Genomic DNA, 11,556 nt, shown 5'->3' with positions numbered 1-11,556 from the left:
GTCCACGAGGTCCTCAATCTTTGCGGTTACATCCGCAAGGCATGCGCGATACCGATACTTTTCTTCTTCTCTTCCTAAACCGGAGAAGCGATGGCACACAGAAGCCCCGACGGAGACAGGGCCTAAAGGGAGAGAAAGGACCGATGTCGCCTGCCAATGGCACACAGCTCTCCCCTCGAGGCGAGTCCGCGCCCTCTGCAGTGCCCTCGCCGTGTGGCGTCACGCGGCGGCGCGCGCCACGTGGGGCGAGACGTGCGTCAGCACCAGCAGAGCGCAGTCGTGCGACCCCACGCCGAGCGTCACCGAGCCGTTGAATGTGCCGACATCCTTGCGCGACCACACGTCGCGCACGCTGCAGGCGCGGCAGCCGAGGCCGGGCACGTCTGCGAAGGCGAGCGTCAGCTGCGCCGCCTCCTTGCCGTGGTTCATCAGCAGCACCGCCGCCTTGCGGCCGCCCCACTCGAGCGGCTTGTACAGGTACTGCCACGCCGGCACCCGCAGCGGCGGCAACGCCGCGAGCTCGGCCGCGCTCGCGCCGGGGCGGGCGAGCGCCGTGTCGGCGGCGGCGAGCTGCAGCCCCTCGGCCGCCTCCTTGAAGGGGCCGCCCGAATAGCCGGCGTAAGCCTGGCTGATTGCGAGCAGCTCGCGGTTCGAGAGGACCGGCCAGATCGCGTCCATGATGGTGAGGTTGGACGGGTCGTGCGACAGCGTGAGCGGCGACGAGACGATGGCCCACGCCGCGAAGTGGGAGCGCGTCTCGGCGATGGTGAGGCCTACCCGCGCGCGCACCCTCCGCCTGAGACTACTCCCCCCCCCCGGCCCTCGGCGCCCCTCTGCGCGGCGGCGCGTGCCCTTGTCGCCGCTGAACGGGCTGGCGAGCACCCCGACCTCGAGCATGTCGGCGTACGCCCAGCAGCCAGGGTACCTACACGCGCGGCGCAGCCGGCGCGGGGGGTGTGGCGGTCGCGGTGCCGCGCGCGGGCCCGCGCCGATTCCGCCGCGCACGAGAGGTTGCGTCCCGAAAACTTAAAGACGGACTGCAGGTTGCCGATGACCGAGCCGTACGTTGCGCGCACGTCGCCAGACGTGCGGTAAAAGTTCCACGGGCACCAGGTGGCGGTCGGCTCGTACGGCCTGCGCGAGCCCCAGTGGCAGTTCTCCACCATGATGGCGGAGCGGCCGGTCGTCGCCGGCGTCGCCTATCGCCGCGCCTCCGCCTGCGCGTCACGCGGCGAAGGGCGAGCGGCGGCGGCTCGCCGGCCGGCGGCGGCCTGGATGAGGTCGCTCCACAGCTGCATGTCGGTCTGCGCGCCGCACCCGTCCAGCTTCCACGAGTCGAACCCCATCCCGCGCATCGCCCTGACGTCGCCCGCGTAGAAGCGGCGGTCGCCCGTCTTCTTTTCAGAGCAGATGCAGTTGTTGCCGTACCAGCCTGCCGTCAACCCGAGGGAGTGGGCGTACGAGGTCATGCTCTTCATCGACGGGAAGCGCTCGGAGTTGACGAGCGGGTTGCCCTCCTCGTCGTGGTACGTGTAGCCTCCCTCGCCGTGCCGGCCGCACGCCTGCCAGTTGTCGTCGAGGCCGACGTCGCAGAAGCCGAGGTCGCAGAGGGAGGTGGGCACGCCGTCAACAGTGTAGCGGGAGCTGCGCCGGACCATGCTGGCCATGATGCCCTCGATCAGCGTCTGGTTCACGTTGCCGCCGTACAGGTTCCACGAGCGCCAGCCGAGCCTACGGCGCGGGGAGAGAGCGGCGGTGGGGCGCACGGCTCGGCTCGTCGCCGCGCGCGCTCGCCGCGCGCGCACGGTGGCAGCCGCGCGAGCCCATTCTCGGCGGCGCTCGCGGAGGCGGCGAGGAGCAGCCAGCGGATCATCGTTTGCACTGAATCCAAGCCTCTCGCCTCGCACCGGCGGCCACACTTGCGGAGAGCACCGCGACACCCAGGGGGGCTTTGCAAAAAAAAGTTGTTTGTCGTTGCCGACTGCACTCCAAGCGCTCCAAGTGCTCCAAGTTACGCACTCGGCGGAATGTGTGGCGCAACGCCTCAGAGCGGGGCTGGGGCTGCCCGTCGGGTTGTTGCCCAAATCCCACCCAGGGGCTGTAGTCTGCTCTATTTATTTATCGGCGACACGAGGGCAAGGAAGGCGCTGGTCTTCCTATTTGTGCTCCCCTCCGGATCCCTCGCTCCCGGGCACTATTCATCTGATGACCACTGATCTGAGGGGCTTCTACGCGACCTATGGCGGCGAGTGTCGCTACGCCAAGGAGGACAAGGACGTTGACGTGCAGCTGCTGCTTTCGAATCGTTCCGTCCGCGAGACCTCCGTCCGGGTACCGGGTACCTACCGGCTTAGGGGCCCCCTAGGCTCTTAAAAGGGTGGGCCCTGGGGCGCCTGCGGCTTAAACGGCTTAAAACCGGCCATGGCCGGTTTAAGAGCTGCTGGGGGCCGCCGATTCCTTGAACGGTCTTAAACGCTTAAACGGTGCGGGAGAGCTCCCGAGGTCGATGGTCCGGGAGGCTCCCGGTAAGTGCACCAGACGCCGGAGGCCGGGAAGCTGGCTACAGTCAGCTAGCACGCGTCCCCTATGCGAGTATGGCTCCTGCCAGTGCACCAGACTTACAGACGTGTCTTCAGAGGCGGGTACCGGGTTTGTGCCTAGTACGGCCGTATTGATTGGAGAAAACGGCGCGGCACCCAGCGACGGCGAGGCCGATTTTAAAAAGAGGGACCCCCCGTGCCTGCAATCTCTTAAATGGCAATTTAGGCCCCCAAACCTCCTCATTTATTAAACGGTCTTTAAAAAAATCCGGCCCTCAGAACCCTAAATAAATAATAAAAACGGACAACTCTCTACTGTGAGATGGGTAAAAAGGAACAGGTCCCCGCCCGTGCGATCTTTGAGGAGGGTTCTTTGTGGGTGTGGTCGGCGGCTAGCCGAGGTCGTCCTCCCGAAACCTGAGCCCTGGTGTCGAGGTGTCGAGGCCCGGTGTCGAGGGTGTCGAGCTGCTGTCGAGGGGTAGAGGTGTCGAGGCCTGTCGAGGCCTGTCGAGGCCTGTCGAGTGCCCAGTGTTGTGCGTCGTGCGACGGGAGGGAGTTTTGTTGTAAAATTCTTCTTTCAGTGAAGGCACGCGCCTGTCTGCACCTGCGCAGGCGGCGGCGGCGCGGCGGCGCGGCGGCGGATCGCGGCGCTGACAACGGCAGCAATCTGCGGCAGGCTGCTGCTTGCTGCTGCAGCTGCTGCTGCTGCTGCTGCTGCTCCGCTGCTGCTGATTGTGGATACGACTTCTCCGATCACCCCGCCCGCCCGCCCCGCCCCGCCCCCCCGCCTCTCCCCGCTTGCCCGCCCGACCGCCCGACCGACCGACCGACCGACCACCCACTCCCATCACCATCTCACATACCTTCATATAGGCGCTCGAGACCTCCTCTCGCTGCCTACTCGCTGCCTCGAGGGAGGAGGGGAAGACGTCGGGCTGAGCCAGCTTGCCCTGGATCGCCTGCACTGAGGCCCCTCCCCGAAACGCAAGTTTAGCCTCACGAACCGAGACCCTCCCCCCCCGAGGGCCTAGTTGCGCGCCAGTCCTAGCTAAATGCGCCAGTCCTAGCTAAATAAATAAAACGGTCAAACTCTGAGACGAGATGGGATTTAGGGACATGTGTCCCCGCCCTGCACGATCTTGGGACTTGGCCTCACCCCTCGTCACAACCCGACACGGAAGAGCGGCAAGACGAGTTGGGGCTGCTAGTGTTGTGCGAGGAGAGAGAGTTTGGTTGGAAAATTCTTCTGAGAGAGAGAGATTTTTAGGAAGAGATTGAGAGGGTACAGGTGGGTTTTAAGACCCCGTTAGCGGGAGATCGGCGGGAAATAAATAAACAAAACGGAGAATGGGTAAAAAGGAAAGCCCCGCCCGTGCGATCTTTGTGCAGGGTTCTTTGTGGGTGTGGTCGGCGACTAGCCGGGGTCGACAGTCGTCCTCACGATGGGGGGCTACGGCGTCTAGCAGTCTTCCACATGGTCCCTCGGGTCGCTGCTACGACGGCGACGGATGACGCGGCGTGAGGTCTTGGTTGCGCGGCGGAACGGTGAGCATGCTTGAGAGAGAGTGCAACAAACGAGTGGTGATGAGCGCCTTGTTGTTCAGAAAAACTGTTTTCTTTTTTCGTTCGCAAGAATATATCCACTCCCTGTTGCCACGTCACAACCAAATACGTTGTATATGTTCGCCCTGGCCGCCGCCGCTTCCGCCGCCGCCCCGCTTGAGTCCGTCGACGGCGCGGCCTTCTTCGAGCCCTTCAGCAGCGACTGGGAGTCGCGGTGGCTCGTCTCCAAGGACGCCGACTTCCAGGGCACGTGGATCCACGAGGCGTACACGGAGCCCGAGGGCACGCCCGGAGACAAGGGCCTGATGGTGGGCAACGAGGCGAAGAAGCACGCGGTGTCGCACCTGTTCAAGGAGCCGATCGACCCCAAGGGCACGGGCCTGGTCGTGCAGTACGAGCTGCACATGAAGAAGGACCTCAAGTGCGGCGGCGCGTACCTCAAGCTGCTCACCGCGTCCGAGGAGCTCGACCACGACGGCTTCAAGGCGGAGACGCCGTACACGATCATGTTCGGGCCGGACAAGTGCGGCGGCACCAACAAGGTGCACTTCATCCTCCGCCACAAGAGCCCGGCGACCGGCGAGTGGGAGGAGAAGCACCTCAAGAAGGCGCCCACGCCGCTGCTCGCCGTCGGGGAGACGCACCTGTACACGGCGATCGTGGGCGCCGACAACACGGTGACGCTGCTGATCGACAACGAGGAGAAGGTCAAGGCCTCGCTCCTCGAGTCGGACGACTTCACGCCGCCCGTCAACCCGCCCAAGGAGATTGACGACCCCGACGACAAGAAGCCCGACGACTGGGCGAGAGAGAGCAGCCGCCCGCCGCCCTCCGAGCGCGCGCGGCGGAGGGCGCCCGCCGCCTTGGCCGTAGGTGGACACGGCCAAGATCGACGACCCGGAGGCGAGCAAGCCGGACGACTGGGACGAGGACGCGCCGATGATGATTGAGGACCCAAAGGCGGGCGGCGCCGTGGCGGCGGCCACGCGCCCGTGGCGGCGAGAGCGGTGGCGAGAGGGTCGGGTCTCGCCCTGGTAGGCGGAGAAGCCCGAGAGCTGGCTCGACGACGCGCCGCTGCAGGTCCCCGACCCGGAGGCGGAGCCTCCCGACGACTGGGACGAGGAGGAGGACGGGGAGTGGGAGGCGCCGATCGTGGACAACCCAGACTGCAAGGAGTTTGGGTGCGGGGAGTGGAAGGCGCCGCAGATCCGGAACCCCGACTACAAGGGCAAGTGGACCGCGCCAAAGGTGGACAACCCAGAGTACAAGGGCGTGTGGAAGCCCAAGCAGATTGCAAACCCGGGCTACTTCAGCGACGAGCAGCCGCACGCGATGGCGCCGATCGGCGGCATCGGCATCGAGCTGTGGACGATGCAGGACGGCGCGCTGTTCGACAACATACTCATCTCGACGGACCCCGCGCCGGCCAAGATTGCGGCGGAGGCCTTCGCGGCGCGCTCCGAGGCGGAGAAGGCGGCCAAGAAGGCGAAGCAGGAGGCCGCCGAGGCGGAGAGGAAGGCCAAGGAGGAGGAGAGGAAGGCCAAGGAGGCCAAGGAGGAGGAGGAGGCCAAGGAGAAGGCCAAGGCCGAGGCCGAGGAGGCCAAGGAGAACCCGGAGAAGGACGAGATCTGACCGCCTTGTGGCCGCAGGCCGCGGACGCGGCGGCAGCCTCCCGCGAGCGTGGTCTCTGCGGGCGCGGCAGAGGCCAGAGCGCATCCGACCCCTTAGCTTTAGGCAGCGTGTGTGTGTGTACGTGTGTACGTGTGCAGCGGTGGGAGGGGCTGCGCATGGCTCCGCGGTGCGCGGCGCTGGCGAGAGCAGGTGTCCCGGCAACCCGAGCAGCCCCGCCGCAAGAGAGCGATGTCTCGTTTCGATGTATTAGCACCGACTTCCCGAATGATCACGGTTGATCAGAGGGCAGATTTGGAGAGATCTCGAGGAGTACACACAGATAGACCCTCCAACCATCCGAAAACTCCGACCTGATCGGTCGTACTGACCGCCGACAGATGTCAGATCACTCCAGCGACAGAGCGCAGACAGGCCGACGTCCCTGCACGCGGCCGGCCGGGCGAGAGGCTTTACACGATCCGACCCTGCGACCCTGACGCTGCTGCTCTAGCTATCAGACATGCACTGCTGACTGCTGCCACAATCTTATGTGCGACCGGTGCGCTGGCCCACTTGGCGGCCTTCCCGGTCAGTGGTGAGGCGCAGTTCAGAGCTGTCGATGGCGCGATGCCGCACTGGTCCCACATTGGTGACACGAGACCACAAAGTTTGCCGGTCCAAGAGAGAGGCACCGGCGCTGTCCTGAGAAGGTGCGTGGTCCCTCTTGACTGCCCATGCGCGCGAGGCTGCGTAGGCATAGCCTCGAGAGTGCCAGCAGCCAATCCGAGGCGACGCGCATTGCGCCAGAAGCGTGCACACGATGGAAGGACACCTTCCTACTGGCCGTACGATCAGGTCGTCACTGAATATGCTTGATACTAAGGCCGCGAGCTGTGCAGGTGATCAATTGTGCATCATGGCACGGTCAGCAGCGCCGACAGGCTGTCGCAAGGCGTGATAGCACGGTCACACCGTCATCGCCGCCGACGTCTCCCAGTGAGATGATGGAGAGGGGGGACGACACTGCTCGATCTACCCTCTGGGATCCTGTACTGTGTTTGTTATGACCCCCCCCAATGAACACTCCAGTGAGGGTGGGCGAGACGATCGAGGGGTCCCGTACCATGCGGAATCGACCCTATCCGGTGCTCAAGTGCTCAAGTGGCCGCAAGTTCGCCGAAATCCCATGAAAACAAGTAAAAATCGTTAAAAAATCCGAAAAAATCGGCGCCTGCGGCGGGCCATGGGAATGGACACCCTCTGGGGCCCCCGCGCCGGCCCAGAGCCAAAACGGGCCGTGCCGCGTTTGTGGTGTCTTCTCAAGCACTAGCATCCGGGCGCCGCACTCGAGTGGGCGGGTCACACCTATGTGGGCCCAGTGTGCGCACTAGGCGCATATGCTAGTGCTATCCTGCCCTATGGGAGGCAGAGGGATGGGGGGAGGGGGGGGCAGAGGTAAGGTGGGGTGAGACTGGGGAGGACCTCAGAGGTCCTCCATGGGGGTGGGGAACACACGGCGTCGGCCGGCGCCGAGGCGCCGGCAGCAGTGATCAGGTCGGCGACCTTTCGGTCCCTGCAGGCCGCATCAATTTTGCCGCGCCGGGACGGCTCGTGGAGCTCGTTGGCGAGCCAGTCCCGGGGGCGACCTTCGTCGCCACGGAGCCCAGAGGGACCGTGGCGTACACCAGGTCGCCGAACCCGCTACCCCCCTCGGGAGGCAGCGAGTAGGCGACCATCCTGGATGTTGGACCCCGCTGGGTTGCGCGCCGCCTGCGTCGCAGCCTCCAGGCCCTCCATCACGAACTCGACGTTCTCGCGTAGCTGCGCGTGCGGGTAGTCCGCACGCTCAGCCTCGCTCGCAGCCGCCGCCGCAGCCTTCTTCTCCACCTTGTTCGCCTTCTGCCGGGCCTTTTTGGCCCTGCGAGCCGCGGCCCGAGCATCCTTCTGCTCCTCCGTCGGCTCCTCCTTCCGCGACGCGGTGCGCTCGACGAACGAGCGCTCCGCCGCCTGCACCGGCTCGCGGTCGCCCGCGGCCTTCTCGGCCTTCAGGTCGAAGGTCGCCGTCCCGTAGCCAGGGCACTCATACCTGACCTGCGACACACACCTGCGAGCCTTGCGGCAATGAGACAGTCTTGCATGTGCGCGCGATCGCTGCTATTCCAGGGCCGTCCGCGGCGCATCCCCGGCGGCCCGACGGTGGCCGGATCCGCGGCCGCGGTCCCTGTCAGAGCTACGCGCGCCACATGCGACATGTGGGGCCCGAGACGTGCCCGTGTAGGTTAGACAATGCGGATTTCATCACAATCTAATCTGCATGAGTAAGAGCGGCGAACATAGTGAGACACGCACGGGTGTCGGTGGTAGCGAGTGAGCCGCGCGCGCGCGCAGCGCGGCGCGCGGCTCGGTGGGGGAGTCGTGATTTGTCGCACAAGGGATTCGATCAACGCCCGTGTCGGAACACTCACAAACATCGAAAGTGTTATCGTGGGTGGCGTAATTGACGTATAAGTCGTGCTGGCGCGCTAATGGCGCGTTTGATATTGGGATGGTGTGTGAACTCGCGCCATGGCTCGTCCATCATCGAGAGGTCTGCCCCTCGCTGGGTGTCACTCTAGAACACATCTCGCACTGACACAACGTACTGTGGCGCAACAACACGAGAGTCCGAGAGTGCTCGCTACGCGCGCCCCCGAGTCCCGGCCCGTCCGGCTGAGTGCCGCCACAAGCCACAACGCGCGGCGAACCCACGCGCACAACACCAGGCAACCGCCGGTCACCACCCGACGCTCAGCTTCTCCCCCTGAAACATCTCGCGCTTCATGTTGCCCAGAAAGCGGCTGACGCTCATCGTCCCGCCCTCGAAGTCTGCCGCCACGTCGCAGCCGCCCCGGACCACCGGCTGCCAGCCGTGCATCGCAACGAGCTCACAGACCGCTGGGAGCGCCGCCTCATCGCCAAACACCTCGACGCCTGGCCGGGCGGGGTTCTTTGGGCCAGTGGGAAGGATGAGGCTCCAGTAGACGGTCTTGTACGCCGCCGCCCACCTCGCCGTCGGGTCGTCCAGCTTGGCCTTGTGCACCTCGATGGAGCTCTGGGGCCCATCCTTTGGAAGGAGGGCGGCGCCCTTCTTTCCGCTCGAGCCGCCCATCGTCCACGCGAGATGGGGGTTGGTGATATCCAGGATGAGCTTGCCCTGGCCGCGGATCTGCGGCGCGATGGCCTCGAGGAGCGGCCACGCGGCGTCGAACCGAGTCCCTAGCACGATCATGTCCGCCGCGGCGGCGTCCGTGTTTGTGCCGGCCTTGAGCTTCCACCCCTCCGCCGGGCAAGGCGGCACGCAAATCTCGCCGACGCTGCCGCTGCTCGCCTTCTCCTGGTAGCCCGCGCCGCTCAGCAGCGAGTCCACGATCGCCTGCGCCTTCTCCTTGGCACGACTGCACATCGTCACCTCGTAGCCCGCGCTCGCCCACGCCGCGCAGAGGTGGACGCCCATCCGACCCGTGCCGCCCAGGAAGGCGATGGTCGGCAGCGGCCACGTCGCGGAGTCGGAGCGGACGCCAAAGGCGCGGGTCATGCCTGCGCAATCAGAGTCCCTTCGGCCGAAGAGACGGCACGGCCCATTTCACAGACCTTGTTTATCGATCAACACTTTCGATAGACCGAAAGTAAGATCGTTCGGTGCAGAAACCCCGGCCATGCCCATGTAACGCAATTGTGCTCGATTTTTTGGTAGAAGTGTCTCCAAGTCTTCTGGACCCATCGATGGCCGTCGCCTCGACGCCGCTCGTCGCGGCACCATCGTGCCCGGCCTGGGCGAAGCATCGTCGCGGGCGCCAGCCGCAGTTCGACGGCAAGCCGTGCGAGCCTGCTAAGGAGGAGGACATGTGGCTGTGCCTGGCCGACGGCCGCGCGCGCAGCACCGCCGACCTGAAGCGCCTGGCGACAGCCGCTCGGGTGCGAGCGAAACGAGCAAGAGATGCAGCCGCCGCGAACACGCGCGATCGGCAGGCGCGCGACCAGCGCCGCCGGCAGCGTGAGCAGCACGACCGGCGCGCAGCGCCGGCGGTCGCCAAGACCGTGCGCCCACAACGCGGCCAGTGCGGCTGCCCGGCGCACGCGGTGTGCGGCATGTGCGTCGACCAGGGCAAGCTCGCCGCGGCCGAGCAGGCGGCCATCGACCTGGAGACGCGCTTCCACGCCTCGACGAACGTCGTCATGGACCTGGAGCGGCCCGAGGACGAGACGGCGGCGCTGCTGCAGCGCTGCGTGCACGTCTCCGACGAGACGAAGCGGCGGCTGCTGGGCGAGTGGAGCGACGAGCGCATGGCGCACGCGCTGCCGCTGCACGCATGCGCCTCGTGCACAGCTTGAAACCGGTCTGCGTCTTGGTGATGTTGAGCCCGAGGAACTCGTGCACCTTTCCCTCGTGGACCTTGAGCGGCTTGCCGACGTGCTTGTTGAAGTGCTCGATGTACTCGTGCGCGAGCGCCTTGCCAGCGGTGGTCCCGGAGTGGAAGATGCCGAAGTCGTCCACGTAGATGACGACGATGAGTTTCGTGCTGTTGCGGGTGAGGATGAAGCAGCTCGGGTCCGCCTCGGACTGAACGAGCCCAGGAAACGCCTTGTTGATGGACTTGACGTGGTTCCACCAAGCGTTACCTGCGGATGGTGCGCCGTAGAGATTGCCGACCTCGCACACCATGTCCTTCTCCTCGCCGGTGATGGGATCGATGTAGCAGTACTCGGGCTTGCCCTTGAGCCCCTTCGGCATCTCGCAGTACCAGGTCTCGCCCTCCCCGCGCTCCGCCCAGGTGTACGCCATGGGCTGGTCGCACGTGATGAGTTCCATGTCCTCCTGCGCGGCCACGTTGAGCACGGTGCGGGTCGTGCCGTAGCGGACGACGCTCGCGAAGGTCTTGGTGAAGTCGACGCCGGGCCGCATCAGGTTGCCCATGACACAGCCGCGCCACTTGCACCGGCCGTCGGACTTCCGGGAGGCGATCTCCTTCAGCGGGAGGACGCGCACCTTGGCGGGGCGCCGCATGGGCTTGAGCGTGCCGTTCTGGATGAGGCCGAGGAACTCGGTGTCATACGCCTTGTACCACGCGTCGCGCAGCTTGGGGTCGCGGATGTTGGCGATGTCCTTGTAGTGCTTGGGCACGATGTTGTCCGGCATGGGCATGATCTGGCCGTCCACGCTCGACATGTACGCGACGCACTGGTCCGTGGTGTTGCGGTAGACCGACGACGATGGGGATGCGGCCGCCGCAGCCGCCCAGATGCCGAAGGGCGTGGCATTGGCGGCGAGGCGGGCGTTGAGCATGTTGTTGTACTCGCCCGTCGAGACGCCGCCGCGGCTGCGGGTGGTGCGCGGCGCAGGCGCACCCGCTGCGGGCGGGTTGACGTTGCCGTCGTTGGCCGGGTCTGGCATGATCACCACCTCCTCGTCGAGGGTCAGCCCCCCGGCGTGGTTGTCGGTGGTGGGGAGGAAGACGGAGTCGCCGCGGGTCACGTTGTTGTCGAGCGTAGCCTTGTCCGACTCGTCGGGCGTCTCGTCCGCGGTCACAGGCTCCGGCCACGCGCCCTCGATGTCCGTCGGGGTGAGGTCGGAGGTGGGAGCACGGTACTCGATGCCGTTCCAGAGCTCGTTGACGCAGAAGGTCGCCTGCGTGGTGGTGCCGATGTGCCCCTTGCGCGGACCCTCGGTGATGACGTACTTCCAGCCGGGCGAAGTGCGCGAGATGCCGAGGAAGGCCGCCATCTCGCCCGTGGGTGAGACACCGTTCGCCACAAGGTGGGGGGGCGACTTGACGATCTGTTGAAGACCGACGACCGCGCAGCC

The 11,556-nt window shown here is 65.7% G+C and overlaps 5 protein-coding genes across 5 annotated transcripts; 2 read left to right on the top strand and 3 right to left on the bottom strand.

Annotated features, from left to right (window-relative positions):
• Positions 1 to 1,199: 1,199 nt before the first annotated feature.
• On the bottom strand, positions 1,200 to 1,873 carry EMIHUDRAFT_68712 (hypothetical protein; the record flags this gene model as incomplete). The annotated part of the gene is made up of 2 exons (XM_005758704.1): positions 1,200 to 1,731; positions 1,806 to 1,873. 2 exons carry the CDS (start codon positions 1,871 to 1,873, stop codon positions 1,200 to 1,202), a joined length of 600 nt encoding a protein of 199 aa, XP_005758761.1.
• A 2,335-nt stretch (positions 1,874 to 4,208) lies between these two features.
• EMIHUDRAFT_422633 (Calnexin) lies at positions 4,209 to 6,067 on the top strand. The gene is made up of 4 exons (XM_005758703.1): positions 4,209 to 4,906; positions 4,977 to 5,075; positions 5,142 to 5,255; positions 5,301 to 6,067. Exons 1-4 carry the CDS (start codon positions 4,220 to 4,222, stop codon positions 5,733 to 5,735), a joined length of 1,335 nt encoding a protein of 444 aa, XP_005758760.1. The 5' UTR covers positions 4,209 to 4,219; the 3' UTR covers positions 5,736 to 6,067.
• Positions 6,068 to 7,101: 1,034 nt separating this feature from the next.
• On the bottom strand, positions 7,102 to 7,966 carry EMIHUDRAFT_219166 (hypothetical protein; the record flags this gene model as incomplete). The annotated part of the gene is made up of 3 exons (XM_005758702.1): positions 7,102 to 7,130; positions 7,448 to 7,805; positions 7,910 to 7,966. The coding sequence occupies 3 exons, from the start codon at positions 7,964 to 7,966 to the stop codon at positions 7,102 to 7,104; spliced, it is 444 nt and encodes a 147-aa protein (XP_005758759.1).
• Positions 7,967 to 8,338: 372 nt separating this feature from the next.
• EMIHUDRAFT_359542 (hypothetical protein) lies at positions 8,339 to 9,296 on the bottom strand. Its single transcript, XM_005758701.1, has one exon. It carries the CDS (start codon positions 9,286 to 9,288, stop codon positions 8,488 to 8,490), a length of 801 nt encoding a protein of 266 aa, XP_005758758.1. The 5' UTR covers positions 9,289 to 9,296; the 3' UTR covers positions 8,339 to 8,487.
• Positions 9,297 to 9,476: 180 nt separating this feature from the next.
• On the top strand, positions 9,477 to 10,252 carry EMIHUDRAFT_359541 (hypothetical protein; the record flags this gene model as incomplete). Its single annotated transcript, XM_005758700.1, has 2 exons — positions 9,477 to 10,072; positions 10,153 to 10,252. The coding sequence occupies 2 exons, from the start codon at positions 9,477 to 9,479 to the stop codon at positions 10,250 to 10,252; spliced, it is 696 nt and encodes a 231-aa protein (XP_005758757.1).
• Positions 10,253 to 11,556: the final 1,304 nt, after the last annotated feature.

The sequence above is a fragment of the Emiliania huxleyi genome (genome assembly GCF_000372725.1).
Source record: "Emiliania huxleyi CCMP1516 unplaced genomic scaffold EMIHUscaffold_84, whole genome shotgun sequence".
Lineage (NCBI taxonomy): Eukaryota > Haptophyta > Isochrysidales > Noelaerhabdaceae > Emiliania > Emiliania huxleyi.
This window is presented reverse-complemented; position numbering and strand designations above follow the sequence as displayed.

Excerpts from the sequence above, each read along its gene's own strand:
- EMIHUDRAFT_422633 (XM_005758703.1), top strand. The coding sequence starts at position 4,220 with ATGTTCGCCCTGGCCGCCGCCGCTTCCGCCGCCGCCCCGCTTGAGTCC. Across the intron at positions 4,907-4,976 it reads ACAAGAAGCCCGACGACTGG|GTGGACACGGCCAAGATCGA; the intron begins GCGAGAGAGAGC and ends CCTTGGCCGTAG. Across the intron at positions 5,076-5,141 it reads ACCCAAAGGCGGGCGGCGCC|GCGGAGAAGCCCGAGAGCTG; the intron begins GTGGCGGCGGCC and ends TCGCCCTGGTAG.
- EMIHUDRAFT_359542 (XM_005758701.1), bottom strand. The coding sequence starts at position 9,288 with ATGACCCGCGCCTTTGGCGTCCGCTCCGACTCCGCGACGTGGCCGCTG.